The sequence below is a fragment of the Suillus subalutaceus genome (genome assembly GCF_016647625.1).
Source record: "Suillus subalutaceus strain FC151 chromosome Unknown DFJ58scaffold_2, whole genome shotgun sequence".
Taxonomy (NCBI): domain Eukaryota; kingdom Fungi; phylum Basidiomycota; class Agaricomycetes; order Boletales; family Suillaceae; genus Suillus; species Suillus subalutaceus.
Window position 1 is genome coordinate 690,314 of NW_024540251.1, and position 27,095 is coordinate 717,408.

Genomic DNA, 27,095 nt, shown 5'->3' on the forward strand with positions numbered 1-27,095 from the left:
TAGAGACATCGTCTATGTCTTGTAGGCTGTAGCTGAAAAGCTGATCGTGTTCTGACATTGGCAAGATGCTGGAGAGGTCTCTGATGGGTTGAGAGCAATTTTCACTGAGTTCCTCTATTGAACCGTCGTCGAAAATGTGACCACCAAACCATATTCTGCTTCCAGTTTGATGCATGCCTCTCTTGGCTAGATCTTTGTGTCGTTCGGCTCGTTCTCTATTGTAATCGCTTACAAATTCTTTTCGGATCCGAAAGAAAATGTGGTCGTTGACCCATTTGTCTAGGGGTCCGATGCCCCGGTGTCGGAGGATCTTGGCACCAGCATCAGCTACATGGCCATAGGTGCCTGCTGATGGTGTGGCTCCGAAGGCCGTGCAAGCGTCCACACAGAATTTGGTAGCCAAAACTCGTACTACGGCAGCAGGCCATTGGGATGGGTGTAGGGGTATGGTTCGGTAAGCTTCTGCAACATCACGGGTTGTGGCTTCCGAACCTGGGGGGAGTCTCGAAATGAGTAGGTAAATAACTGAGAATTTACCCCAGGTGGTAGGGAAATCAGTAGCATTGATGTAAGAATTGATAGAGGGGTTGGGAAACTGCGGGTCAAAGGAGTGTGGAAACGAGAAGTTTTGTATTAATCTGAATTTACCCGGCTTGCCAGGTTTGGGGATAATGGAAAGGGGGGAAGATTGGAAAGGACCGATGAGACTTAAAAGTGTATTAGCGGTGAAGGGGCCTAGATAGCGGGATTTCTGTAGTTGTTTTAGTATGCTGGTATCAAATTGGTCTTTGTACGTGTATACAGATTGCTTATTAGGAGGGATCTGTGTAGATGAAATAGCGGGAAAATTTAAATTGAAACCATAATGGAAACCTTCTGGAACTTTCCACCCTTGGCAGCACTTTTTAGTGCTTCCCACGGTCTGTCAGACCCAGTTTTCGTGTATGGCACAACATGTCTCTGAGACATCCCTCTCCCCGGAGGGTCTCCCTCAATTCCTTAAGAGTAACCAGTGTACCCTCATGGGCCTCATTGGAGGGTTAACTGGTTAGCTCTGATTATTGCAGAAGGTGCCTAACAGCCTCCACTACGTCAGCATGGGTCTCTCGCCCCTCGTCAACATAACTTGGAGCCTCTCAGGTGTGCTCCTCGGACCTCCACATATGTTTTCCCTTATGTTATATCTTCATATTTATGTCGGCAGGGGTCTCTCGCCACTCGTCAACATAACTTGGAGCCTCTTGTGCTCCTCTACTTATGTTTTCCCTTATGTTTTATTTCATATCTTCGTCACTCACATTTATGTTTTTCCCCACCTGCTACTTCTCATATGTTTTTTTTGCTTTTGTCGTTGTATTTATGTTGTAAATGTCACTTTCCAATAAAACATATCACGCTCCAGTTTCGCAGCAATTTCGAACAAGTTCTGAAGCAAACCAAAGCAGGCATTGGAGCCGCTATACTGATATTATCAAGACAAGGAAAAATGTAACGACCGCATGTGTAGCTACATAAATAGGGTACGAAAGCGGGACGAGTGTAGGAATGAGCAAACCACCATAGCAAGTTATCAGCATAAACAGACGAAGTAAGCACAAGAAGAAGAACCAAAGAGCAACCCAACCAATGACAAAAGCACGGGTGCATCAAAAGCCGATTATGATGAAGGAGGAGGTGGAGGGAGAGTGTGATCATGACTAAATGCTCGTGGCACAGCATAGTCCGAAGATGAAGATGCAACGCTGTGGACGTTGTCCATCCATCTGGAATCCTGGTTACGAGCCCTGCCTTGAGGGTACCCACTGTCACGGTATGGTCCTCCACCAAATCCCCGACGCTCGTCAAGGTCATTGCGTCGAGCATAGTCCGGACCAGGCACTGGGCTGTATTGGCTTGGGTATGAATGTTCACGCTCACCATGAGCATAAAGGGTGTCGCAGTGTGACTCCAAGGCTGGGGAACCATCCCGTGTGGTGAACTCGCTGTCAATGCGAGGATCAGTAGGTCCATAATAGTTGCGAGGTTGCAGACTAGTGTAGCGGTGATTGTGAGAGTCACGGTGGTACAAGACATCACGAGAGAGGTGAGCATCACGCTCGATCGTAGGAGTCTCTTCACGACGTCGCATGGCATCATGCATGTACCATGGCTCACGAGAATGGGCACGAAGAGGTTGACTGAGTGTCACGGAGGGTATCACGTGGGTTGTGATGGGCAGTATCTCGAACATCATAGAGGACCTCATGACGAGGCTCGCGGGGATTGCGAAGAGGACCCCCCTCGTGAAGGTCGTCGCGAGGGTCAGAGATGACCTCCTGATGACGTTCCTGTTGGTGGTGAGGAGGGTTATCCTCACGAAGATGATGACGTACAGGGAGCTTGTGATGAGCTTGGTGTAGGTCATGTGGAGGGTCGTGGGGGTTACGAGAGTCACGAACTGCATCGTGAAGACCCTCAATGGGTTTGGCGATGCGAGGGAGTTCCTGCTGCTTGTCCGCTGGCTTAGCATCGTGTGTTACCTCGGCCAAGCCTTCCTGTAAAGATTCTGCCGTGACATTGACCGAAGTAGGGGAGATGACACTCTCAGCAACCTTCTTGCCCTTGTCGACCTCAGATTCGTCTGACTGGCTGTATGCCATGCGGTGAGCACGCTTCATTTTACCTTTGGAGTCCTTGGTGATTCGGCGTGGTTTGACTGGAGGATAGATGGACATTAGTTATGTAGCAAGAAAATGTGAAATCGCTTACCCTTAGTTCGCTCAATATATGGTTCATCTTTAGGTCGCGCTGGAACCACAGCTATCAGCCTTGAGTCAAACGAAGTCAAGTGAGAAAAAAGTGTGCTCACTTTCAGGCTCTGGTGATCCCGCCACACTCGATGATCCCACTGTCAATGGGGACAATGGGCCACCCTTCGTCGGAGAGGTTGATGGTAAGGGAAGTGCTTTGGGTGGTTTCATCTGAGCCTGTGACCCTTTCTTCCCTACTTTTGAAGTATCAGTCTTCTCCTCGGATGATGCTTGCCTCTTTGACGCACGAGACGTGTTCGTAGCCTTAGCCTTCAGTTTCCTCTTCTTCCCGCGTGCTTCGTCATACTCGGTATCAGGCTCTTCGACATCCTCGGTCGAAGTAATTGAGATAACCTCGCTCGCTGCTGCAGTTGGTTCCGGCTTTTGAATGATTTTGACTGGGCGTGAGCGTGGTGCTGCCACAACCTTGAATGGGCGCGAGGGCAGGGGCGGTGGTAGTTCTACTCGCATGGTAGGTTTTCGGAGCTTGGGAGCAGCAGGTACTGCTGGGCGATCATCACCCGAGTCGGAGTCGGAGTCGGAGTCGGAGTCGTCATTATCGGAGGGTGGGAGAGGGGCCTGAGGCGCTTTTTCTTTCTTAACCTTTGTAGCTGCACTGCTGGGCTGGAGACGAACTGGGCCATGGTAGTCGGTATCACCATTAGCAAATAGTCGTCGAGCACCCTCATGAGGCCACTCGGGTGGCGGTGCGATGCCTGTAATGACTGGCCTCTCGGAGGCCATCACAGCTGCTACACGTGAGGTTAAAACCCAAAAGTGCATATTAAAAGGTAAACAAAACTCACCTCGGTGTGCCTTGTCAACTTTGAAGACTTGCATGGTTCCTCCCTTCAACGCATCTATCAGCGTTACAATTTCCTTCTGAGTCAGCGCGCCGATGCCCTTGTTCTTCGAGTTTTCATTGTGAGCTTCGCCAGGCAAGAGACACTTATGAGCCGGATAGCCTCTAATACAGAGATTGGCATCAGCAAGGGCGCTTGACATGCCCTTCCAAGGGAAATTTTTATCCCAGGCGCACTTGCCTCCAAGTTGGGCTATTTGTAGTTTAGGTCAAATGAATAAAAGGAGTGTCGACGTTCTAACATACCAACTTGTCTGATAAGTTCGAGCTTGATCCATTTCAAGCCATCATCCCGTCCCTCAGGAGCCTGAGACTGATTACGATCATGGTTCAGGGTTGAATTTGGAGTTGAAGGGTCGTTGCGGGTGCCATCATTGAATGCTTCATCCACCGCAGCTAAAGATGTAGTATTACTGTGCGGGCATAAGTCATAGCATAAACAAAATTTAAGTGTACACTCACTACACGTGAGCCTTGAGATGCCCGATGATGGCATCATCGCTTGTGCGACATCGTGTCTCCCAGAACTGTCTCTTTAAGTATACGTCAGGATGTAGAGTACAAAGAGACTTACCCCTGCAGCACCTGGCGTGTTATACGAGTGGCCAAGTGAACCATCTTCATTGACTACTTTCCCACAGAGCACGATCGCTGCTTCAAAGCCTGACTTCATAGCGGCAGACTCGAGCTGTGATTACAACATGAGGGGATGATGGAACTTCGGGAAAGAAAACGTACAATCTGTATCACCCTTCGATAGTGTTTCTGGAATCCATGTCCACGCTGAGCTATTGTTTGAGGCGATGATCCGAGGAGTGATGCCTCCTCATGCATGAGCAGGATATCTTGGTAAGAGTCAGGATAGGCCTCTTTGAATTTGTCGTAACATTGCGTGCGCACAGTTGCACCTATAAGGGTTATAAACGTCCTGCGCAACAAGATATAAAATAATACTTACTTGGCGTGCCACCTCCAGCCTGGGCTTCTTTGCCAATGCACGCGAGTTCTATCTGCATATGCTCTTTGAAGTAGTTGGCGTATAGGTTCCAATAGTTAGTGCCATTCACGGTGCGTCCACGACTCTTCAAGAATAGGTTGATCAATTGGGAAGTAGGGAGCGTGGTGGATGTAGCGAGCTCAAGAAAGCAGCGCTCTACTGCAGCAAACCCGACATCAAGTGCTGCATTCACCTCTGCAGACCTGCGTCCAGTGACCGTAAGTCCTTCATCATGGGTCACTGGCTCGTGTTCCTCGGGAAAGCGTGCACGAGAGGTAGAAGGATGGCCTCCTAAGTCCATCTGGGAATTGGAACCGCTCAGCAAAGTACTGATAGTATTTGTTGAGGTGGTGCTATCACCATCCTTGAAAGGCGTCGGTGGAATGACATTGGTGGTTGGGAGGGCAGGCAGGTGATCATGAGACGATGATGACGGAACTGGCTGAAGGACGAATGGTGAGACTTTGCCAGCAAGATCCTCAGTCAATCCAGAATGGGTTTGGCCTGTAGCATGAGGATCTAGCGAGCATCCACGAGAGGTCAAACCCGATGAACTCGCAGGAAAAGTGTAACTTGGCGGAGGTGCTAGGCGGTCCATATCCTGGGGGACGAAGTGATTTTGCGATCCTCCAGATAAATAAGATTCGGACCCCATCATGCTAAAGGTATCCGAAGAGTTGGGATCCATCCAGGCGTGTGGCTGGTTCATGGAACCAAAAAACACATCCTGGAGCTGTTCAGGAGCGTGTGGGGCAGGAAAGGGTGAGGCATGGCGACTACTACCCACATGGAGCATTGACGATGATGTTTCGCTTGTCGAGATAGCAGCCGGCACCGCATGAGGTAAGTTAGGTGCAGGATCTTGCCCTTCCACAGCGAGGCGTTGATAAGCCTGGCGGCGGGTAGATGCACCTTTGACAAGGCCGGCATCCCGCTCTGTAGCCTTGAGCTTACTCCTGAGTCGCGAAGGAGTCAGCTCAACGGGTGGTGATGGGTTACGACGGCCACCACCAAACTGCTCTTGCATGTAATCGAAGGTATCAGGAAGACCCATGTAACTCGGGTGAGGAGATGATGGGTTATCGGGGATGTTTTGCATCATGTCTACAGTGTGGTCAATATTGGAAGAAATATATGACAGCACGCGTACTTACTCGTACTATGTGCAGTAGATGCCAATTTTTGCAGACCGTCTATTGGGCGGTTTGCGCAAGAGTATATCAGATGGGAAATCAGAAGGGGCAGAAAAAAACCTACAGCGCCTTCATATTTATGAGGCTGATTTGAGCTGATGCAGACTAAACAAGTTAGAATGGTATGCTAGCACGGAATTAAACAAACATACAAGATATTTGAATAGGCCCATCTGGCAAGGTAACCAAGAGGGTGCGAGCGAGGCTCTCGGGATGCTCGAGAGGCTAATAAGAGGGTTCAGAATGAAAGGAATGAGGATAACGCTGTACATAATGCTAAATGACTCACGTTGAAATGAAATGCTTGAGCTGGCAACCAAAGTGTAATTCTGTGTGTATATGAAGAAGTGAAAGCAGGAGGCTTACCGGAAGATCGTGAGGGAGGCTCAAGGGAGGCTCAAGAGGCTCAAGAGGCTCAAAAGAAGTGAATACCGCCAACGGTCGATCACGACCCGAGTATCCTGCGTGTTCAGAAAAAAAAGTACAATTCCGAAAAGATTGCTTGTATAAACATGTCATCTACGTTATTTGAAATCATTAAGATTCAGTCATACCGTATCTGTTACGCTTGGCAGGCCGATGTTCGCTCTCACTAACATGTAACTCATCATCATATTCAGAAGTCGATGCAGACTGCTCGACAGAAGTGATGGGCGGGATAAGGTTGGTGTGATTAGAAACTGCTCTGGAAGCTGACCGGAGTAGCGGGCGTGATATGGTGCGAGCAGTGGATGATGGTATTGCCCTAGAAGCTGGCCGGGGTGGTGGGCGTGATATCTCTACAAAAACCTGAGTACGACGAGTAGGGTGTATAGCAGGACGAGCAGCAGGTGCATGAGGACGCACAGCAGGTGTGTGAGGACGCGCAGCACGTGCTGGAGGACGAGCAGCAGATGTAGAAAGACGACTAGGAGGTGTAGAGGGACAATTGGAAGGTGTAGAGGGACGAGTGGAAGGTGTAGAAGGGGGAGAGGCAAGACGGCGAGGCCCCCTGAAGTCAATGTCACCATTAGCAAACACACGTCGCGCGCGGGAGTGGTTTGATCGATATGAGGGCGCCTCTGCGATAATGACTGGGTCCCAGGACATTGTAAGGCGTTTGCGAGCAGTATCATTTGTCATGGCTTGTATAGTGAGGGTGCCCATCTTGAGTGCATTGACAAGATTAACCCAATGAGGAAGGGTCAGATCATGTATGCCTTTGCTCCGAATGAGTGTAGGTCGAATCTCGCCGGGCATCAAAGTATCATCAGGGTAGTTGACGAGGCGACATCCGAGCCGAGCTAGCTCCTTGGGTAGAGTTTTCCAAGGGAAGTCGTTCGAGGTACGCCCACGCAAGGTGCCACCAACAGATGCTGAAATAAAGTCAGGATTGGTATTAAAAATGGAAGGCAATATGCCTTACCAACAAGGGCCGTTATGCCACCCATGATACAAGGAATGCCATCGAGGCTCTTCCACCCAGCGTCAACTTGGAGACTACTAACTCCTGGGTCCTCCTCTGTCGACACAGCCTTGTCCACAAGCTCAAGCTAGAAGCAATCAGTAATCAGCAGCATCTGAATATTAAACTGACTAAGGACTTACGAGGTGACTGATGGTACAGAAGTGCATGTCTGTTCGCAGTGCCAACATCAACAAAGTGTGAGGATTGAGATATGATTGCAGTCATTCTGCAGCAGGATACAGACAAGGTACGATAGTTGAGACTGTTAATCGATAAGAAGAAGCCATGGAAATTTTCGGAATAATACAGTAGCTTCGAAGTTCAAGGGTACTAGCGCCGAAAAGCAGGCTGGAGGGTTATTATGTAAGCTGAAGTCAGCGCTCAGCCCCATGAGGCTCCATGGAGGCTACTACTAGTAGTGGGAGGCTCCATGGAGGCTACTAGTGGGAGGCTTGTCCGAGCCTCCTGTGGGGTGGACATGACATTGGTGAGCCAATGAGATTGAAAATACATATCGCACTGAATTGAAAACACAAATGTAGAGGGATTGACTGCCAGCCAACTGTCTCAACAGTAGCATCATCGACTGCCATGGTGCGCCCCATCATGCTAATACAAAATCAAGGCAAGAACATCATGTTTCATGGCTGTATTGCATTTTGACGGGTAAGAGGACAGTATCGCAATATGAACTTAAGACCAACTATGGTCTTAACACACTTTTGACCATTCACATTGCCCGGTCTCTAGTATGGGTCGCAAAGCTAAGTACTTCACATTTGAAGAGAAATCAGCAGCTGCACGGCAACACAAGACATTGTATGCTCGGTCAGAACGGTAAGTATTTTGCAATCATTTATTCTTGTTAATCATATGTTTTACAGAGGTAAACTCGTTCGACAAGCTCAAAACGCTCGTGCCTATGCCAAGCATCATGGTCGACGTGGGCCTCGTATCAGATCTGGGGATCTGCATGCTCTTCAGGCGTCTTCCCTAATCCAATATTCAACCCTCTCCCTTCCCGATTCCTATCTGTTTCACCAATCTCTCACTGGATCTGACTTGATTGATCAATCCGATCTCTTGCAGTGGAACAAAGCCCCTCCTTACGACCTTCCAGCTCCACCTGATTCACCAGAGGAAGACCGTTTCACGCACAACCTCTGCGACGTGATGCATGGCCGGCACTTGCGCGCAGAAAGGGAATCACATGCTCGTCACGCAGCCATATATAACATGGGTGAAATCGCTGAGCTTCTGAAAGAGATCCGAGAAGCACATCAGCGGTTACTTACAGGTTGGGATGAGCTCAATGCTCGTGTTAGCAGCTTGCAGGCATGCACAAGACACAAGGTCATGGCCGAATGCTATCGCCAATGGGTAGCACGAAGGATATTGAATTATCAGAGGGAGGACAATATGCTAATTACTGGGAAGAATCCTTATACGTAGACCTTGTATTACTGTAACTCGAGAGAGCTGGTAATGCAAGCACCATACTCCGCACATAGCATCGCAGATTGCCCATGTCCTGCTCATGTAGGCCTGTAACACGGCTGCCACGTATAACAGCGAATATTGCAGCCAATACCCACACGCCACAATCGAAGTCGTTATTCTGAAGACGTTTGGTCTAAATAATACACGATGTCAGACTAGTCAAGAAAGCAAAGCATGAAACTCACATTCAGTGGTCGAGCCACCCACCCTGCAAGATCAATATGAACATGATGGCCGTGTTGACGCGCAACTGCAAGGAACCGAGCAATCAGTCTCATTATATCCTTTCATATCATGTGTCAATCAGTCAGGTCAGACAAAAGAACTCTTAAAAAATTAATCTCACTTTGACGTCACTTTGCCAAGGGGTCCTGTCGCCCATGCTGTCAAACAGGTAAAGTTCTTTGGTCGACAACTGGATGACGCACATCACCCAGTGTCCAATCCCTGATGGACGATGAATCGGAAGAACCCATATGTCTTTTTCCCAATAACGAATCCACATTGTATGGCGCCAGATGTTGTCGTCTGGGGCATTGTAACGAATGCGGGGAAGATCGTGAGTGGAGAGTATCGCACACCGTGCAGCGGAGGTGTTCAGTTGAGAGCACCACAGGAGAATGGCGCAGTTGTTAATGCATGTATCATTGAGGCATGCAGTAGGAGAACTGAGTATACCGATTTCTTTTGGATCAAACTCTAGACGAGGGATTCCGTCATGCGAAGGTCGTATTCGCGCGAAAATTTTAGCAGGGTCGAGGACACCTGGCTCTTGCGATGGGACAGCAGAAGTCATCCACAAGGAGATTCTATGACACGTCATCGTCAACTCCTAACAATAAAAATAACCGTACCTCAGGAAGGTTCCAGCAAATCACAGCATTAGCATCGCGCCCGTAATTTGTTGAGTCATCGTCATCTAACTCAATTGCCCCCATCTCACCCTCCAGGACATCGGCCAGAGCTGCTTGTTCAGAGTCGACTTGGGGGCAATGGTCAGGATCGACGATAGGGAGTTCATCACAACCTTCAGAATCAGACACTACCAGCATGCTGGCATTAATCCAATGAAGTGCCATGTTTGGTGAGCCTCCCGAGAGGGTGGTCGCAATGGCTACTGCCTTGCTGACTTCATTAGTAAAGCGTACCGAAGAAGCCAAGCAATTTGACCATCGTGTTTGAAGGCAGATAAAATTGGCATGCCGTTGTTGCAATAGAACTGCGAATGGTTCACCTAAGGGTATATGAGATATGGAAGTTAATAAGAAAGGTTAGCTCACTGTTTGGCGACCGAAGGGCAAGTTCAAGTGCCCCCAACTCATTTCCGAAGAAGCGGCACAGGTTATCGGCCTCAACACCTAGCCGAACCTGCTCCTCTCGACACCGATCACGCTTGAGAAGTGCACGAATGCCATCTCTTGTAGATGTGTCGTCTAACCACCGCGGAACCTCTCCATGAGACGGTGTAATCCACACATCCTCCATCAGTCCTGGGTCAGAACGTAGTTCTGCAAGTTTGGTGGGAAGGGGTGCGGGCAGTGGAATCCCCCAGGATGTATCATACAATGAATCAAGCCGCTCACAGTAGGAGTTAAATTTCCTGATAGCGGTCATTAGTGCGGGCTGACGCTTGGAAATTGCTTTACGTGTCTGTTGATGCAGCTTGGTGCCTAAAAGAATCTAATAAATCATTCACAAATGAATCGGCATGAACTTACCTAACGCTTGCTGAGCGCCACCGACTGCTCGATCTAATTTATCCCACTCGAAGAAACTCGCAATCGCACGTTTACGAACGTTCATTTTGAGATCGCGTGCCATGAGAAGGATGCGAACAAATTCGAGATTGATGCCATGAAGCTCAGGAAATCTGTCATGAACGTTCAATGAGGAGTAAAGAGCCTCGACCTTGTTCATCAGGCGATCGTGTCCCCTCTCTAGACTTTCGAGAGCCTCTAGTGTATCATCTGAAGCCATATCTTTCTCCAACATCGTCCTGGTGGTTTGCAATGCTTTGTCTGAGGCGTCCAGATCTGCCTGGAGAGCTAAGACTGTGTCCAACTCCTTCTTGAGGCGGGCGGGTGCATCTTGTGATATCATTGAGCAATAGCCACGTCATTTAAAAATGTATAAAACTTACGAGCACGGATAGATAACTGAGATTGCCTTTGCTGCGACCACTCGGCTTGCAATTCTTCAATGGAGACCTCACATTGATCTAGTGCGTCTTGGGCTGCTGAACCTTGCCCCTTGATGCCCCGTCTGAGGCGTCGTTTGATCCAGTCGCCTAGATCAGTTCGCATCTCCGAAGCTATAGCCACTGCTTGCCGATCAATCAACCATAAACGGCGTTGGCGCTAAGCAGTGTTTTAAATTCATTAGTTTTAAATGAAAATAATAGAGTACATACACTAGAAGTGCGCTCAACACCTATCAATCGAACTAAGCGAGACCAGAGGCGTTCGGTCCCTTCACCATCAGATAAGCCAAGACCCACACATATTCGTGGGTTATATACGAGCTGGCAAGCCCACTCGTGCCCATATGCGTGCATGGCAGTGGTTGCAAATCGAAGGCGTGAGGTGATGCTTTTGGGAAGAATTTCATGCTGTAAATGGTGTAAGCAATTGTTTCAGTCCAGGATCATAACGTACCTTGGAGAGTGTTCGTGCCAAAACACAGCCGACATCATAAAGAGCTACGACAGTAGCTTCGGGGGGGAGAAGTGAAAAGAAGTGCTGAAGTAAGGCTACCGAATACTTTTGCTGTTCTCCAGGTGAGTCTATGTTGGCAAAAAATAAAGGGATGTCGTGACGACAGATAAGGGCCATGATTCCAGTGTCGTTGAAGCTATCCATTGCCGCTTTCTGTTTTTTGCCGTCAGCAGCCTCGTAAGCATTCTCGCATTGGTCAACGGCTTCATCAGGGACAAGGGGAACGTGAGACCTCACTGGTCGCTTACGTTGAGTGTCAATATGGCGCCCAATCGTGTCAACAAAGGTTTTCGGGAGAAAATAAGTAGGGTCATAGAACTTTGGACAGTCTCCAGCAGCACGTCGATGACGGTGATGGAAATTACCGTCCATTGCGACATGAATGTCACCTCCCTCATCTGTAGATCTACCATGAAGAATACCTGCAAAGCAAGCAGGACACCGTTGCACTAGAAGGGGTGCGCATTGAGTGGGCAAAGGTGAATTCGAGACTCAAGAGGATGCTTGAAACTCTGCTATACGATCACGGTGTTGTTGAACGACCGTCTCAACTTGGCGCTCAACTTCAACTTGCAGGATGTCGTACCATTGCACGGCATAGCCGAGGCCTCGTCGGAATGGGTCCTGTATAACTTCGCCCTGGGATGAATCAGTAGTGACCTAGTTATGTAAGTGATTGTTACCTGGGCGTCAGTCATCTGGTAACCCCGCCGGGAGTAGTGATTTTTGAGCGCTGATGCGAGAGCATTAATCGCGTCACATGAGCGCTCAAACAATGCGCGGTAGAATGAGAGCAGGTCAACAGATACAGCCATTCGAGGCTGTGAAGGCACGGTCGGAAATAGACCATGGTGAACGAGGACTTGCTGGAGAGTGGAGCAGGTACAACTTAGTACATCTATAGATGTGAACCCTATGTAGATGTCAGCAAAATTTTGATTACTGCAAGACATGGGCTCACGGTCGAAGAATAAACACATCATTGTCGTCCGTTTCGGTGTACACGAAGGCTTCCCACATGCAGATATGACTGGATGTATATTTTCCAGTGCTTTGCCCTGCAGTTCAGTCTGAAGTACTGGAGTACTGGATCAACAAGGGTTGGTATGAGTGCAATCCAGTTTTTGTAGAGTGAATTGGTGGATTTGTCGGGCACAATCCGCCGTTTGACAGGCGATACTGAGATCTCAAGAGATGGCTGTTCATCAGAGTGAAATTCGCTGACAACAAGATTGTCAGTATCCATGTGTTCCGTAGTCACAGTATCAGATGGTGGTGCTTGTGCCAACAACTGTGGGTGTGATTCCTCGTGTTGCGGCTTCAAAAGTCGTTCCATTGCGTCCAAAAGTCGGCGGCGCTTAGTCTCTGCGCCAGGAAGCTCAACATATGTTTGAGTTTTCCGTTTGTCTCGAGCCTTCCTTGGGCTTACAAAGTGAGATCCTAGGCCAGAAGATGCGAGTTGAGCTTTGCGAGTGCGACGTGGCGTCAAGGAAGACATGGTGAGGGAAAGAAGAGAAGAACTTACAGCGTGAATCGGGGAGGAGCAAGGCTCCCAAGCTCAGTGCATAAGAGATTACTGGAGGTGCACGAGAGGTTTTCTGGAGGTGCACGAGAGGTTTTCTGGAGGTGCACGAGGGTTTTTCTGGAGGTGCACGAGGGGTTTCTGGAGGCGCAGGTACATCCTAGGAGGGTGTGTTATTATTAGAAGGCGGGAGGGTGGGTCTCACAGACTACTTTCCCACAACATAGGAACCGGGTCTCAAAGACCGTTATTGGTTCCAAAAAGTAATGCCTGAGGTGGAACTTTCGCAAAATGCGGTAGGAGGTTGAAGCAATGTAGTTCTCTGTTCCAGGCTTCAGCCTTGTAAGGTGTGATAGGGTTAGACTTTCTGTGCCCTAGGGCAGTGTTGGGCTCCGTGAGTAATGGCACCACAGCCAGAGCATATGTGGCGGGAGTCGTGTCTAGTACTATCGCAGCCTTCCTCTCGTTGCCAGGCGGTACATAATTGTTTCCCTTCCTTGGTCCAGAGTGCTTTGTGGACTCGTTCGGCAATGGTGTTGTGCTTACCATCCCAGGTGAGCTTAGCAGCGCACTCAATGGTGCGGTGAGGGTTGCGTCCGAGACATATGGCGCAGCATGGGAGGGGCACGTTAGGATCTCTGTACATTCTAGGTTTCTTGTTGAACCTTCCTTCTGGTGAAGTAGGAGGGGAGCATTTTTAGCCGCTAGCGGAGCAAGCATGCTGTTGTTGGGTTCTGCTTGGTCCTGTTGTCGTCAACAAACGGGACTAGAGGCAGGGATAAACGGTGGAGGGAAAGGAGATTCCGGTGCGCAGAGGGCGGGAAAAAATGGCATGCGATAGCCAGTGGGGGGTTGTAGGCACGCGATGGCCAGGAAAAGAAAAGGGGGGGGTTAACCCGATGGAGCGAGGCGCATGATGGCCGGGGTGTTTGGAAAGATGGCGGTGGTAGGGAATGCGTTGTCCGACCGCATAGGTGGTGGATGATGGAACATGTTGTCCAAAGATTGTGGGGGTGCAGAACGTGTTGTCCGATGATCAAAGAGGGTGCAGAACATGTTGCCCGCGGGGGTGGCGCAGTAGTTTGGACATGATGCCAAACACCGCATAGGGGGGGAGGGGGGTTGTAGGTAATGAGAAGAGTGCGATTAAGAGAAGGAAAGGGAGTGATGTTTAGTGAGTAGGTTTCTGCGCGGTTGTTGGAAGCGAACGTACCTGAAAGGACATCTGTTGGGTTCTGAACTGGTTGAAGATGGTCTCGCGCGCTTCGTTTAGCAGATCTTGATTGATCCTTGCTAAACTCCAGCTATTGGAGCTACCCGCGGCAAGGTGTCATCGCTTTCATTGTTGCACTTGGTACAACAGCAATGCTCTCTGTTTGTGAATATTGAAGTTGTGGCACCATCTGTGGTTTTGCAGCGCGGACCAGAAGGAGATGAACATGTTGGTTCTGTCATCAGGCCAGTTGTTCTCTTTCATCAAAGATACCATGCGCGGGGCTGCCTCATTAAACTGTTCCCAGGTCAGGTTCTCGTCTTTGATGATTTGAGCTTTGGGATCCCTGGCAGCGGCGGCTGGGATCCATTTATTTAGACTGTCTGAAGTGGGTAGCACCACTAAAGCATCTTCATCAGCTGTGAAGGCGGAGCGGGAGGCCTCTTCTAGACCACTGTTTGTGAAGTAGAATAGTTTGCAGTAGTTGCCTGATTTCATTTTCCAGGCAGCATATTGACATGGGAGGATGATGGGGTCGGAAGGAACATTAGTGTCTTTGATTGGGGCATACTTGGCTTTATTCTTCTTGCATTCCTCTTGAATTGCAGCCTCTTGTTCTTCCCTTAGCGTTTGTTGGCATTGGGCTTCTTCTTCGGCTTCTTCTCTGCGCTGGGCTTCTGCTTCTCGAGCTTCGGCTTCAATCCTGGCTGCCCATTGACGCTTGTCAGCTTCGTTTTGGATGCGCCATAGGTTAGCTAGGATTGCTGCTGCTTGCTGATCGTCGATTGCATCATTTACGAGTTGGGCTCGAGCTTCCGCATGCTCTAATAATTGAAAATTGGGGGCGATTGCATGATTGGGGTTTCCCATTAGGGGAGGCATCACAGAGGATTATTATGCAAAGAACGATAGGAATAGATGGAGAAAACAATGAGAAAACGACTACTGATGCAGTACACTTGTCTTCCGACGTGGGTCGGAACAAGGTGCGTTGCGCCACCTTACTATTCTCACGCGTAGACTAAATTCTGCGCTATCCTCATGCCTCGGCTTGCTCAGAATAACACCTTTGAGTCAATGAATCTAGAGAGTGTCTTGTAACTATCCTATGGTAGTACAAACTAATGACACGGTAGCCTTGCAGGGTACACTTTGAAGGACGGCGGGTATGACAATGGGTTGCATTCTTGCCGATGGGAACTGTGAAGGTGAACAGCATCGCTTCCTAGGCGTCACGGACCTCTACAGCTTAGAGCAAGAGACACACGATCCCTCCAAAGTCCACCTCGACCGCGCCTAACGCCATCAACCTCCAGTAAAATGCCGAAGCTCATTCTAATCACTACACCCCTGCAAGAGTTTAAAGGTCATGAACGCGGCTTATCATCCGTCGCAGTTTTCCCCGATAAACGACGGATGATTACGGGTTCGCATGACAAGACGCTTCGCCTGTGGGACTTGGAGACAGGCGTTGTGTTGAAGAAGATGGAGGGGCATCGCTATGGGGTGCACAGATTGACAGTATCACGAGATGGGCGATTCATAGCAAGCGGTGATAGTGGAGGAATGGTCATCATCTGGCACGGAGAAACTGGAGAATTGCTCTCCCAACCCATCAAAGCTCACTCCGATTGCGTCACCTCGCTGGATTTTTCTCCTGATGGAACAGTGCTGGCCACTAATTCACATAACGTGACGAAACTATGGAACACCAAAACTTGGCGGCAGCAGGGAGGACCAATCAATTCGTCTGGGGTTCGCGCCGTCGGCTGCGTACGGTATTGCCCGTCTGGAAAGCTTCTTGCCGCCGCAACAACCAGGATCGAAATTTATAATTCAAGCACGAGGGAACTTGTTGCATCTTTCAAGGGTCACACATCGCGCAACTTCGGACTTGCATGGACGCCCGATGGCTCACGCCTTCTCACAGGCGGCGGCGATGGGGATGATCCTACCATACGCGAATGGGATACAAAAACCTGGCAGCAGGTCGGCGATCCTTGGACGGGCCACTCCACCTATATTAATGTCATTGTCGTTAATCCTGCTGGCACACTCGTCGCATCGGTATCTCGTGAGGGTTATGTCCGTCTTTGGCGGCTCTCAGAACGACGAACTGTTGCCATCTTCAAGCACTTATTGCCGCCGGAATGGGTCACTTTCTCCGCGGATGGCAAGAGGATCTTCAGTGGAGGTGACGATATGATGATTTCAGAGTGGGCCATACCCGGCGACATCAATTCAAAGGTGCGTTTCCTTCCCTGACCCATATACCACAATTTGAACATGTTTCGTGCAGATCCTAGGCATCACGACAGCCCGCATTGCATGCATAAATGGAGATTTGTCTACCGCCGAACAACTACTCACGCAAGATATCAACACCAATGTGAACAACCATACTTCCTACGCTCATCGCTCATTCGTTATGGCGCGAAAACATGACTGGGACCACGCCCTTCAGGATGCAATCAAGGTGAGATATACCCACTGATCATGGTCCCCTTACGAAAGACTCACTCAATGGTGACATAGTCCACCAGCATTCAACCTTCATTGATAGGCTATATCTCCAAGGGTATTGCCCTCTGCGGACAAGGCCGCGTCCGAGACGCGAGGGCAGCATTTGATGTAGCATCCATGTACACGGACCAAGACTCACAAACCATTCATTTTCTGCTCTTGATCAAGGTAGGTTACATTTCTCTCGCAGTCTCTACTCCATTCCATGTTTCAGGCCATTGCCCTCTTCGATGCAGATCAACATGACGAGGCAATGCTGCTCCTTAAAGAACTTGCTACCGGTTGTCCGAATGCCGATACTCGTGCATGTCGTATCGTGGAAGTAAGTATCATGCAGCCACGCTGGGTCATCAACACTAACCTTTGCAACTCGCACATTAGACATATCTACGTGTTCGACTCGGAATTAAAGCCTCGGATGGCGCACATTATAACGAAGCCGCTGACCATTTCACTGCCGCTCTCTCCAGCAATTTATCATCGAAATCAGACATCCATGAAATATATGAGGATTTGGTGGTGGTACGTTAAGACGATGCACATACAATACTTTTCATGACTGAGAGTCTTGACCAGCTCTTTGGTTGGGACCTGAAGTCTTTGTGGCAAAAGGCACACCAGAAACGGTGTGATGCACTCCTTCGGGCAGGTAAACTTCAAGATGCCGCGACATCATACCGGTACCTGATGGTTTCGAGTGGCGAAAACAACATGGCCGACTACCTCGGCTGGTCCAATGGCAAGTCTAGAGTCTGCAATGTCATGCAAGCTGCAATTATCACCTGCATTTCTCTTAGATTTCAAGCAAGAATGCAGCGCACTCTGCGTTGTCAACGGAGATGCCGCCCTCACTGCGAGCGAGTACGACAGGGCTATTGACCTCTACTCGGCGGCGATCGACCTGAGTTCTCCATCCGATGCCATCTTTGCAAATCGTTGTAGGGCAAAGTTAGGTAAAATGCTATGGAAGGATGCGCTCCTCGACGGCAAAAGGTGCGATTGCGTCTAATTTTCGTAGCCCACGTTGACATTGGCGATGCATAGGTCACCGAACTCAATCCTTCGTCTCACGTTGGATACCAGTTGATGCATGCAGCGCTTGGTGGCGCGCAACGTTACGACGAAGCCATTGAGGCTTTCACACTCATGCTGTCCAAGATGGACGATGCTTCCGAAGCGCAGATACGAGGTAAGCCATGGAACACTCCTGCATCGTCTTGAAATGCCTATCTCATTCTGCAGATCTCCGTCAGCAGTATATCTATCCATCCGAAGCAGAAGATGCTATTCAAAGTGCTGTTTGGGCTGAATTCGAATATGCCCCCCTTCGTCTGTTTAACACCTCTACAGGTGTTTTGTGCGATAGAGCGGCACAAATAGATGCCTTCAAAATGAGCCGAGAGTACAATGAGCTTATCTCATTTCCAACGAAGGATTCGAACCTCCGAAAGGAGCGCATCAAAGACGTAGTGGCCACGTATTTCCGCTGCGTCCTGCTATCACACAGGTGGGAAGAGAAGGAGGTGCTGCTGCCCGACATCCAGAACAAAGTCGTGTACGGGTTGGATGGACTTGGTGGCATCAAGAAGCTGCAGTCATTCTGCGAAATTGCTCGTGATGCTGGGTATCACTGGGCATGGATGGACACATGCTGCATCGACCAGAAGAGCAATACCGAGCTTCAAGAATCGGTCAACTCCATGTTCGTCTGGTACCATCACTCAGCGCTTACCATCGTCTACCTATGCGATGTCCCTCCTTCATCCGAACCCGGTGCACTGGCGAGGAGTGTTTGGAACAAGCGAGGGTGGACCTTTCAAGAATTCGTCGCTTCGAAAGTTGTAATCTTTTATCAGAAGGATTGGTCGTTATATCTCGGCGATCGCTCTCCTAACCACAAAGAGTCCCTTGGGATCATGAAGGAGTTGGAGGATGCGACGGGCATAGATGCACAGGCCTTGACCTCCTTCCGTCCAGGGATGCGTAACGCCAGACAGAGACTTCAATGGGCATCGCCACGTGTCACTACATTGCAAGAAGACATCGCATACTCGTTATTTGGTATCTTCGGTGTCTACCTGCCTGTTATCTACGGCGAGAAGAAGCAGAACGCGCTCGGGCGGCTCCTGCAGGAGATCGTGGCTCAGTCGGGCAATATCACTATCCTGGACTGGATCGGACAGCCTTCCGAGTTCAATAGTTGTCTTCCAGCCTATATTACCTCTTACACCATTCCTCCACGCACCCTTCCGTCTTTGTCCGAAGATCAGATTCAGACAACTATCTCTTCGCTGCGGCAAACTGTGCCTACAGATCTGGCATTGGAATTTTACGATCGGCTTGATAACACGAGCGCTGCACGTTTCGCGAACTGCAGACTATATCTGCCTTGCATCGTATTCCGTGTCACAGACGTTAGTCTGAACTACAGTTCATCTCAGGAGACTCGATATGAAGTCAAGGCAGATGAGCTTCATGATCTGCCTATCACAACCAAAGAGCCGATTGTTCAGTTCTCGCGGACAAGGCTCACTCAGCAAACCTTCTTACTTGTCCGTCCCTGGGATCGGTCTCTCCTTGAGCTACCTGACTTTGCAGATCTTCCCGACGTTGGGGACGATACGGAGAACGAGGGGGATTATTGGACGCCGCCTTCTTCTCCGTCAGATGACTCACCTAGCCGTTCTATTGTAAAACAGGACGTGGTTGATCTAGAATCACAAGCATTGCGGTTGCTTGTTCGCCTTGGGCAGCCTTTCAGGGCATTTTGACTAGTGCGGCAGAGGGGCGGAGAATACAAGAGGGTCGCGTCGGATCATGATATTTTTGCACAGGTCAAAGATGTGGCTTCTTTTCGAGACGTGATGGACATCAAGACGATAGACATACTGTAGCTGTATGTAGATCAGGGATCTGAGCGGTTTTTATTGGTACTTCGTATCTGTGATACTACATGCATGTGCATTGAACTATAGTTTCCTTTCTGGAGAGCTATCTGCACCACTTCTCCATCCAATACTACTGATTTATGCTCTAAGTCTCGTCACTTCCCTATGCACCACCCTTCGTCCTCTAAAATCATTTGTGAGCAGGACCGTGACAAGTTGATGCAGTGCTCCACGAATTGGCGTTAGGCAGGCTATGCATTCGGTCATTAATAGCACGTCTCGAAAGCTTAAACATGCAATTCGCCACCTCCACGATGCCTCGAGCAGACCATGACTATGATATGTTATCGTCCTCATGGGGTTTCTCCTCTATCTGTGAGGGAAAGAAAACGTGCCGTAATGAATGATGCGTTCAGCCACGATCGCCATTGTGAGAATTCTGCTGAGCTCTTACTGAGCCTGGCGTAGTGTAAGCGCGTAGGCAAGAGGTCAACCGAAAGGGTGTGAACATGTTGTTAATGAGGCCGGTCACCGATAATACGCTTATCAGTCGCAAGAGACGATACGTCGATACTGCCAATGGAAAGAAATAAAATCCAATAAGAAAGAAAATTCACGATGCCTGTGAAATGTAAAGTATGCCTTAACGGAAGCTTGACCTTCAATGACTGGACCGTGTTTTGAGATTCTAGGGTGAAATTTGCAGCCCCGTCGAGAAACCGACTCGGAAGATGGATCCAGGTAGCGGAAGGGAATGCTCGTTTGAGATATCCGGATTGCTAACATAGGTATGCCCTACATATGAGCGTAAGCGATTGTACCAGTCTTCAGGGTAAGATCGCAGTGGCAATATGTGGGAAGTCACAAATGACAGTGGAAGGGCATGAGGAAGAAGGCCATATGATCTTGATGGCCGGGAGGACGAATATGTCGTGCAGCAGAGAGAATATTAAGACAATGAGTAAGACGGGCGTGATTAAAGGGTCGATTCCGGTGAGATAGACCGCGTCTTGTCCGTGACAGATTTGAGGGGGCGTTGTTAAACTCGTAGTGTGCAACGCGATCTGCTATATGAGAATGGAGATGAGGCAGAGAATGTTTATGAGATGGAACATTCCGCTACTCACATCCACTGGGGGGATACAGCGCGCAATAGCTGCCAGGACAGAACGCGAAGGTCGCAGAAATCATGATGGCAGCCAGAGTCTCGTTCAGTGGGAATGCACCCTTCAAGCTGTCGGTCTGTCCGTCATTTTCCAGTAAGGCTGCCAAACATCTGCCTAATGCATCCCCATTAAATCATATTTATAGGCGTGCTCGCTCATTTGGAAAAGAACACCAAATGATACACCAAGAATCAGGGCAGATTATTGTTAGTGCAGCACACGGATATCGATGAATATTGGATTGACAGTACGATGCAAACTTGATGAGAATTCAATTAACACCTTCCGAAAAGGCCCCGACATATATATAGACGCTGAGCAGAACGGTAGTCCCTTCCTCTGCATTTCATTAATCATTGTTTCCCTTTCTTGCGTTCTGCTAGCAGATGCATGCGAGCCTTTTGATACAACGTTGCAACATAGCCGTCGAATATCAGAATATTAGAGCCTGGATTTCCCGTACGCAAATCCTTTCATCATCATCGTTGCTTTCGAAGTTTTACTACCTTCGTTTCGCTCGTGTATCTCATTTGTTTGCGTGCCTATATTTCTACTGCTTGCTCACCGCATTTGAATTTGCACATCTACCCGTATCCTTTCCCCGCTTTGGTTTCCGATGCAACAGGTCCACGATGAAACACCAACTCATTCCACCCTTCCCGGATTGGCATACTCGCCGTACGATGGGACTTGAACTCGACCCGTGAATATCTGAGTCGCATTTTGTCCATCCGCGTTCTTTTTGCAATACTATCACTCTTTACTAGAATCCCGTCCTTCACCAGCTATAGACAAGCGCTTTACATTTTCCATTAGTATTGGTCTTGTCTCTCCGCAGCTATACATGACTATCTACCAATATATGTTCCCATATGCATGCTCTGGTCATCCCCTTGTATGCATTCAGCACACCCTATCAATTGACGTCAACGAGGAGTCGTTCACTTTTTCGTGTACCTTGGCACCTCTACCAAGTTCAACAGGGAAAGGCGGTATGGAACAGTGGTTTGGTGTCTCTTGCCTGTCCAACCCGGCGCATCGCTAATTTTGTTGATCTTCTCCCCCGCATATTTGCATAGTTCTAACAAACATAACTCCCGCAATCGCTACACTTCTCCCCAGAAAAACCCTGTCTTGTTATCCATCGACGCAATGATCAAGCAGTGGCTCAGCGCCTTGATACATTCGACGCATATACCCACTATGGGGCTTCAAGCTTTACATCTCATCTTTGCAGCCTCATCTGTCTTCGCCATATCCTAATCCAAAATGAAACACAATACAAACTAGCCCATAGTCACACCAATCACGTGTAGGAGTGCCCACAACTGTGATGGATGCTAAAATGGGCCTTGTGTTGTTTCGTGATCTTCGTGACCTCCGTCCTCGGTTGGATGCGATCGTTGTGGAGGCACTCGTCCAGACTCTCGATGTCGGTAGGTTCATGAGCTGGGATCGGGAGTGAGAGGACGAAAGAGGCATGATATTGTTCCTAGTGGTTTGGATGCGGGTGGCAATGGCGAGTAGTCCACAAGCAAGATGAAGCCATTTTCTCCTTCAGTTTGGTATCTTAGGGAAGACGCACCCTTCAAATGTTTAGCTACGCAGAATTTGATTTCAGAAAATGCACTTGTTTCCTCGTCAAAACCTAGCGCGATCGCAACCGTACGAGTGAGCTTGAAGCGATTCTCTAGCGTGACTTCGGTCGCAAACCTAGTCGCGTGACGAATAACCTGAGAACGCAGACGTGAACTTAGGAATAGAACTAGATGTTGAAACACTACCAATTAAACTGCTTTTAAGTATCATGGCACGATCCGTGATCCCACAGTTTCTCCCTGCAATGTTATCAGCCAAAAACATGCTACCTGTTTCGGAACCACCCCGTCCAAGTAGAATGGGACCAGTTGCTCACTCACGCTGCATAGCCTAAACTTGACGTCCATAGGAATTTACCCCATAAACTACACGTTGCAGACTGGAAACATGGAGGCGACCGTCGATGTTGAAGTATGAATTGTTCAACGTCCCAGATGGCGTTAACCAAGCAGCACCCCCATACCGAATGACCCAAGGACTGGGCTGCAAGTAGGCCCGTCGCAATATTGCTAGAACAGAGCCGTAGACAGAGATGTGTATGCGGGCGCTAAGAGGCTTTGGCGTCGGCCCCGTCGCTCTACAACGAGATCATCCGTCGTTTCATCCTCGTTGGCATGAACTCATTCTCATTCGTGAAGGAGATAGTACATGACATTCGAGAATAATTATGAGTCTGAGAGCTTCGGTAAAAGAACTGGTGTGAACCTCACTTGATCTCTCAGCAGTCCAGGTATAGGGACTATTGATTCCATGACAGATGGCATTCCCAAACACCCGCGATATCTTTTGAACGCAGGGCTTGGTAGCATCTGCGATGAGGGCTCGTAGAGGTTAGCGCCCATGCTGCACGTTGCATGATTCCGGTGAAGATGAATTTGGTAGGAGATTGGCGAATAGAAAACCAAAAGCAGTTAGGTCAGGAGTCCCTGAAGTCGAGGATGAGATGACCTGAGTGCTGGAAGCAAGGCTGTGAATACCTTTGGAAAAAATCACAAGTATTGGATGAAACATGTCTTGGAAGTGGGAATGTCCCACCGCAGAATTAGTAGTTACACGAGAATAGATATCTTCGGCTGCATCCGGTGTACAAGCAGGCCATGGGAGTCGGGGTGATGAAGGGGTGATATATGATATTGCAGTAAACTATATGCATGCGTGAGAAGGGGTGACATGCACGGTGTGCTAGAGTAGCTGCTCGCCACGAAAACGATATTCATGAACTCATGCAGGATAGATAGTCAGATTCGAGCACCATGGAAGCACCGACTGCTTGGCAATTGGATCCGACAGCATACATTCTAAAAACCGTGTAGACAAGAGTCGGACGCATGCACTGAGGCTCTGGGAGAATGTACAGCAGGTATGACAGCACTGAGCAGGGTGCCTTATGGTGATGGAGGCGTGGAGGCAAACAGCCTCAAGTGTCCTGGGCGTCTACTGAAGCGAGACAGGTGAACGCAGGGACGCACATTTTAAACCACAAAGTACACCGCACCTCTGGAGCCGAGAGAAAGTCACAGGCCTACAATTCCTCCAAAGTCCACCTCGACCGCACTCAACATCATCAACCTCCGGTAAAATGTCGAAGCTCATTCCAATCATCACACCCCTGCGAGAGATCAAAGGCCATGACAAAAGCGTATGGGCAGTCGCAGTGTTCCCCGATAAACGACGGATGGTTACGGGCTCGAAGGACAAGACGCTTCGTCTGTGGGACTTGAATACAGGTCTTGTGTTGAAAAAGATGCAGGGGCATAGTAGCAAGGTGCGGGCGTTGGCGGTATCAGGAAACGGGCAATTGATAGCAAGCGGTGATGAGAACGGAAAGGTCATCATCTGGCACGGAGAAACTGGTGAATTGCTCACACAACTCACCAAAGCCCACTCCTTTGGGGTCTACTCGCTAGATTTTTCTCCTGATGGAATAGTGCTGGCCACTGGTTCACATGACCAAACGACGAAACTGTGGAATACCAAAACCTGGCAGCGACAAGGAGATCCAATAAAGTGTCATAGTTATGTCTACTGCGTACGGTATTCGCCCTCGGGCGAACTTCTTGCCATCGCAACAATCACCAATATCCAAATTTATAATCCAAGCACGAGGGAGTGCGGCACCTTCAGAGCTTACACATCCAACTACTCACTCGCGTGGACGCCGGATGGCACACGCCTTCTCACAGGCGGCTCTAAGTCTGATCCTACCATACGTGAATGGGATACAACAACCAGGAAGCAGGTTGATGATTCCTGGACGGGTCACTCCGACAACATCCATTCAATTGCCGTTAATCCTGCTGGTACACTCGTCGCATCAGCATCTTGTGACAACAATGTCCGTCTCTGGCAGCTCTCAGAGCGACGAACCGTTGCCGTCTTCAAGCACTCACACGCGACGTTATGCGTCACTTTCTCCGTGGACGGCAAACACATCCTCAGCGGAGGTGACGATAAGATGATATCAGAGTGGGAAATGCCCAACGACATCAATTCAGAGGCACGTTTCTGTCTTTGACTCATGATATATCACAATTCGAACATGTTTCGTGCAGATCACGACAGCCGGCATTGCATGCATAGACGGAGACTTGCCTGCCTCTGAGGGACCACTCACGCAAAACATCAACACCGATGCGAACAACAATACTTTCTATGTTCATCTCTCAAAGGTATGTTTCCGTCCTTGACTCGTGATATACCACAATTCGAGCATGCTTCATGCAGATTCTCGCCATCACAACAGCCCGCGATGCATGCATAGCTGGAGACTTGTCTGCCGCCGAGGAACTACTCACGCAAGAGATCAATGCAGATGCCAACAACTATACTTCCTACGGCCATCGTTCGTTCGTGATGGCGCGAAAACACAACTGGGACCGCGCCCTTCAGGATGCAATCAAGGTGAGTCACATGACTGATGGCCCCCTTACAAAAAGCTAACTCGATGGTGACATAGTCCATCAGTATTCAGCCCTCATTGATAGGCTATATCTCCGAGGGAATAGCCCTCTGCGGACAAAGCCGCATCCGAGACGCGAGGGTAGCATTTGATGTTGCATCCATGTACACTAACCAAGATTCAGAAACCATTCATTTTCTGCTCTTAATCAAGGTGTGTTACAGTCGCATCGCATACTCTCTGTCTCATTGCATATTTCAGGCCATTGCGCTGTTCAATGCAGATCAACATGACGAGGCAAACCTGCTCCTCAAAGAACTCGCTGCCGGTTGTCCGAATGCAGATACTCGCGCATGTCATACTGTGGAAGTAAGTATCGTCTACGCTTGGTCACACTAATCTTCACAACTCACACATCAGGCATATTTATATGTTCAACTCGGAATCAACGACTTGGATGGGGCACGCCACGACGAAGCCGCCGACCATTTCACTGCCGCTCTCAACTGCAGCTTTTTATCATCGAAATCAGACATCCATGAAATATACAAGGATCTAGTGGTGGTACGCTAATACACATCTGAAATGCTTTCCATAACTCAGTCCCTTGTCCAGCTCTTCGGCTGGGATCTCGAATCGTTGTGGCTCACTGCACACCAGAAACGGTGTGATGCACTCCTTCGCGCAGGTAAACTTCAGGATGCCGTGGAAGCATACAGATACATGATGATTTCGAACGACGAAAACACTGGGGCCGACTGCCTTGACTGGTCCAATGGCAAGTTTGGAGTTCGTAATGTCGCACAGGCTACAATCCTCATCCTCATTTTTCTCAGCTTTCAAGGAAGAATGCAGCGCACTCTGTGTTGTCAATGGAGATGCCGCCCTCGCTGCGAGCGATTATGACAGGGCTATTGACATCTACTCGGCGGCGATCGACCTGAGTTCTCCATCCGATGCCATCTTTGCAAACCGTAGTAGGGCAAAGTTAGGTAAAATGCTATGGGAGGATGCGCTCCTCGACGCGCAAAAGGTGCGATGGCGTCCAGTTTCGTGGCCCATGTTGACATCGGCGATGCATAGGTCACCGAACTCAATCCTTCGTCTCACGTTGGATACCAGTTGATGCACGCAGCGCTTGGTGGTGCGCAATGTTACGACGAAGCCATTGAGGCTTTCACCATCATGTTGTCCAAGTTGGACGATGCTCCCGAAGCGCAGATACGAGGTGAGCCATGGAACACTCCTGCATCGTCTCGAAATGCCTATCTCATTCTGCAGATCTGCGTCAGCAGTATATCTGTCCATCCGAAGCAGAGGACGCTATTCAAAGAGCTGTTTGGATTGAACTCGAATATGCCCCGCTTCGTCTGCTCAACACCTCCACGGGTCTTTTGTGCGATAGATCAGCACAAATAAATACCTTCAAAACGAGTGCAAAGTACAAGGAGCTTTTGTCACTCACAACGAAGCATTCAGATCTTCAAATGGAGCACATCAGAAACGTACTGGCGACATACTTCCGCTGCGTCCTGCTATCACACAGGTGGGAAGAGACGGAGGCGCTGCTGTACGACATCCAAGACAAAGTCGTGTACGAGTTGGATGGACTTGCTGGCATCGCGAAATTGCAGTCTTTCTGCAAAATCGCTCGCAATGCTGGGTATTCCTGGGCATGGATGGATACATGCTGTATCGACAAGAAGAGCAATACCGAGCTTCAAGAATCAGTCAATTCCATGTTCGTCTGGTACCGCCACTCAGCGCTTACCATCGTCTACCT

At 49.1% G+C, this 27,095-nt stretch overlaps 4 protein-coding genes across 4 annotated transcripts; all 4 read right to left on the bottom strand.

The window, feature by feature from the left end:
* Window positions 1-3,377: 3,377 nt before the first annotated feature.
* On the bottom strand, window positions 3,378-3,794 carry DFJ58DRAFT_626597 (uncharacterized protein; the record flags this gene model as incomplete). The annotated part of the gene is made up of 1 exon (XM_041381119.1): window positions 3,378-3,794. A coding segment is annotated over one exon (417 nt), but the record flags the coding sequence as incomplete, so codon positions are not given.
* Window positions 3,795-4,389: 595 nt separating this feature from the next.
* DFJ58DRAFT_614360 (uncharacterized protein) lies at window positions 4,390-4,880 on the bottom strand (the record flags this gene model as incomplete). The annotated part of the gene is made up of 2 exons (XM_041380939.1): window positions 4,390-4,559; window positions 4,622-4,880. Coding segments are annotated over 2 exons (429 nt in total), but the record flags the coding sequence as incomplete, so codon positions are not given.
* Window positions 4,881-8,243: 3,363 nt separating this feature from the next.
* On the bottom strand, window positions 8,244-13,000 carry DFJ58DRAFT_835932 (uncharacterized protein; the record flags this gene model as incomplete). The annotated part of the gene is made up of 15 exons (XM_041392263.1): window positions 8,244-8,320; window positions 8,584-8,655; window positions 8,753-8,921; window positions 8,974-9,072; window positions 9,135-9,597; window positions 9,638-10,022; window positions 10,069-10,458; window positions 10,507-10,875; window positions 10,929-11,145; window positions 11,199-11,396; window positions 11,443-11,924; window positions 12,024-12,141; window positions 12,186-12,415; window positions 12,464-12,560; window positions 12,590-13,000. The coding sequence occupies 15 exons, from the start codon at window positions 12,998-13,000 to the stop codon at window positions 8,244-8,246; spliced, it is 3,777 nt and encodes a 1,258-aa protein (XP_041250953.1).
* A 1,498-nt stretch (window positions 13,001-14,498) lies between these two features.
* DFJ58DRAFT_619393 (uncharacterized protein) lies at window positions 14,499-15,119 on the bottom strand (the record flags this gene model as incomplete). The annotated part of the gene is made up of 1 exon (XM_041381020.1): window positions 14,499-15,119. A coding segment is annotated over one exon (621 nt), but the record flags the coding sequence as incomplete, so codon positions are not given.
* Window positions 15,120-27,095: the final 11,976 nt, after the last annotated feature.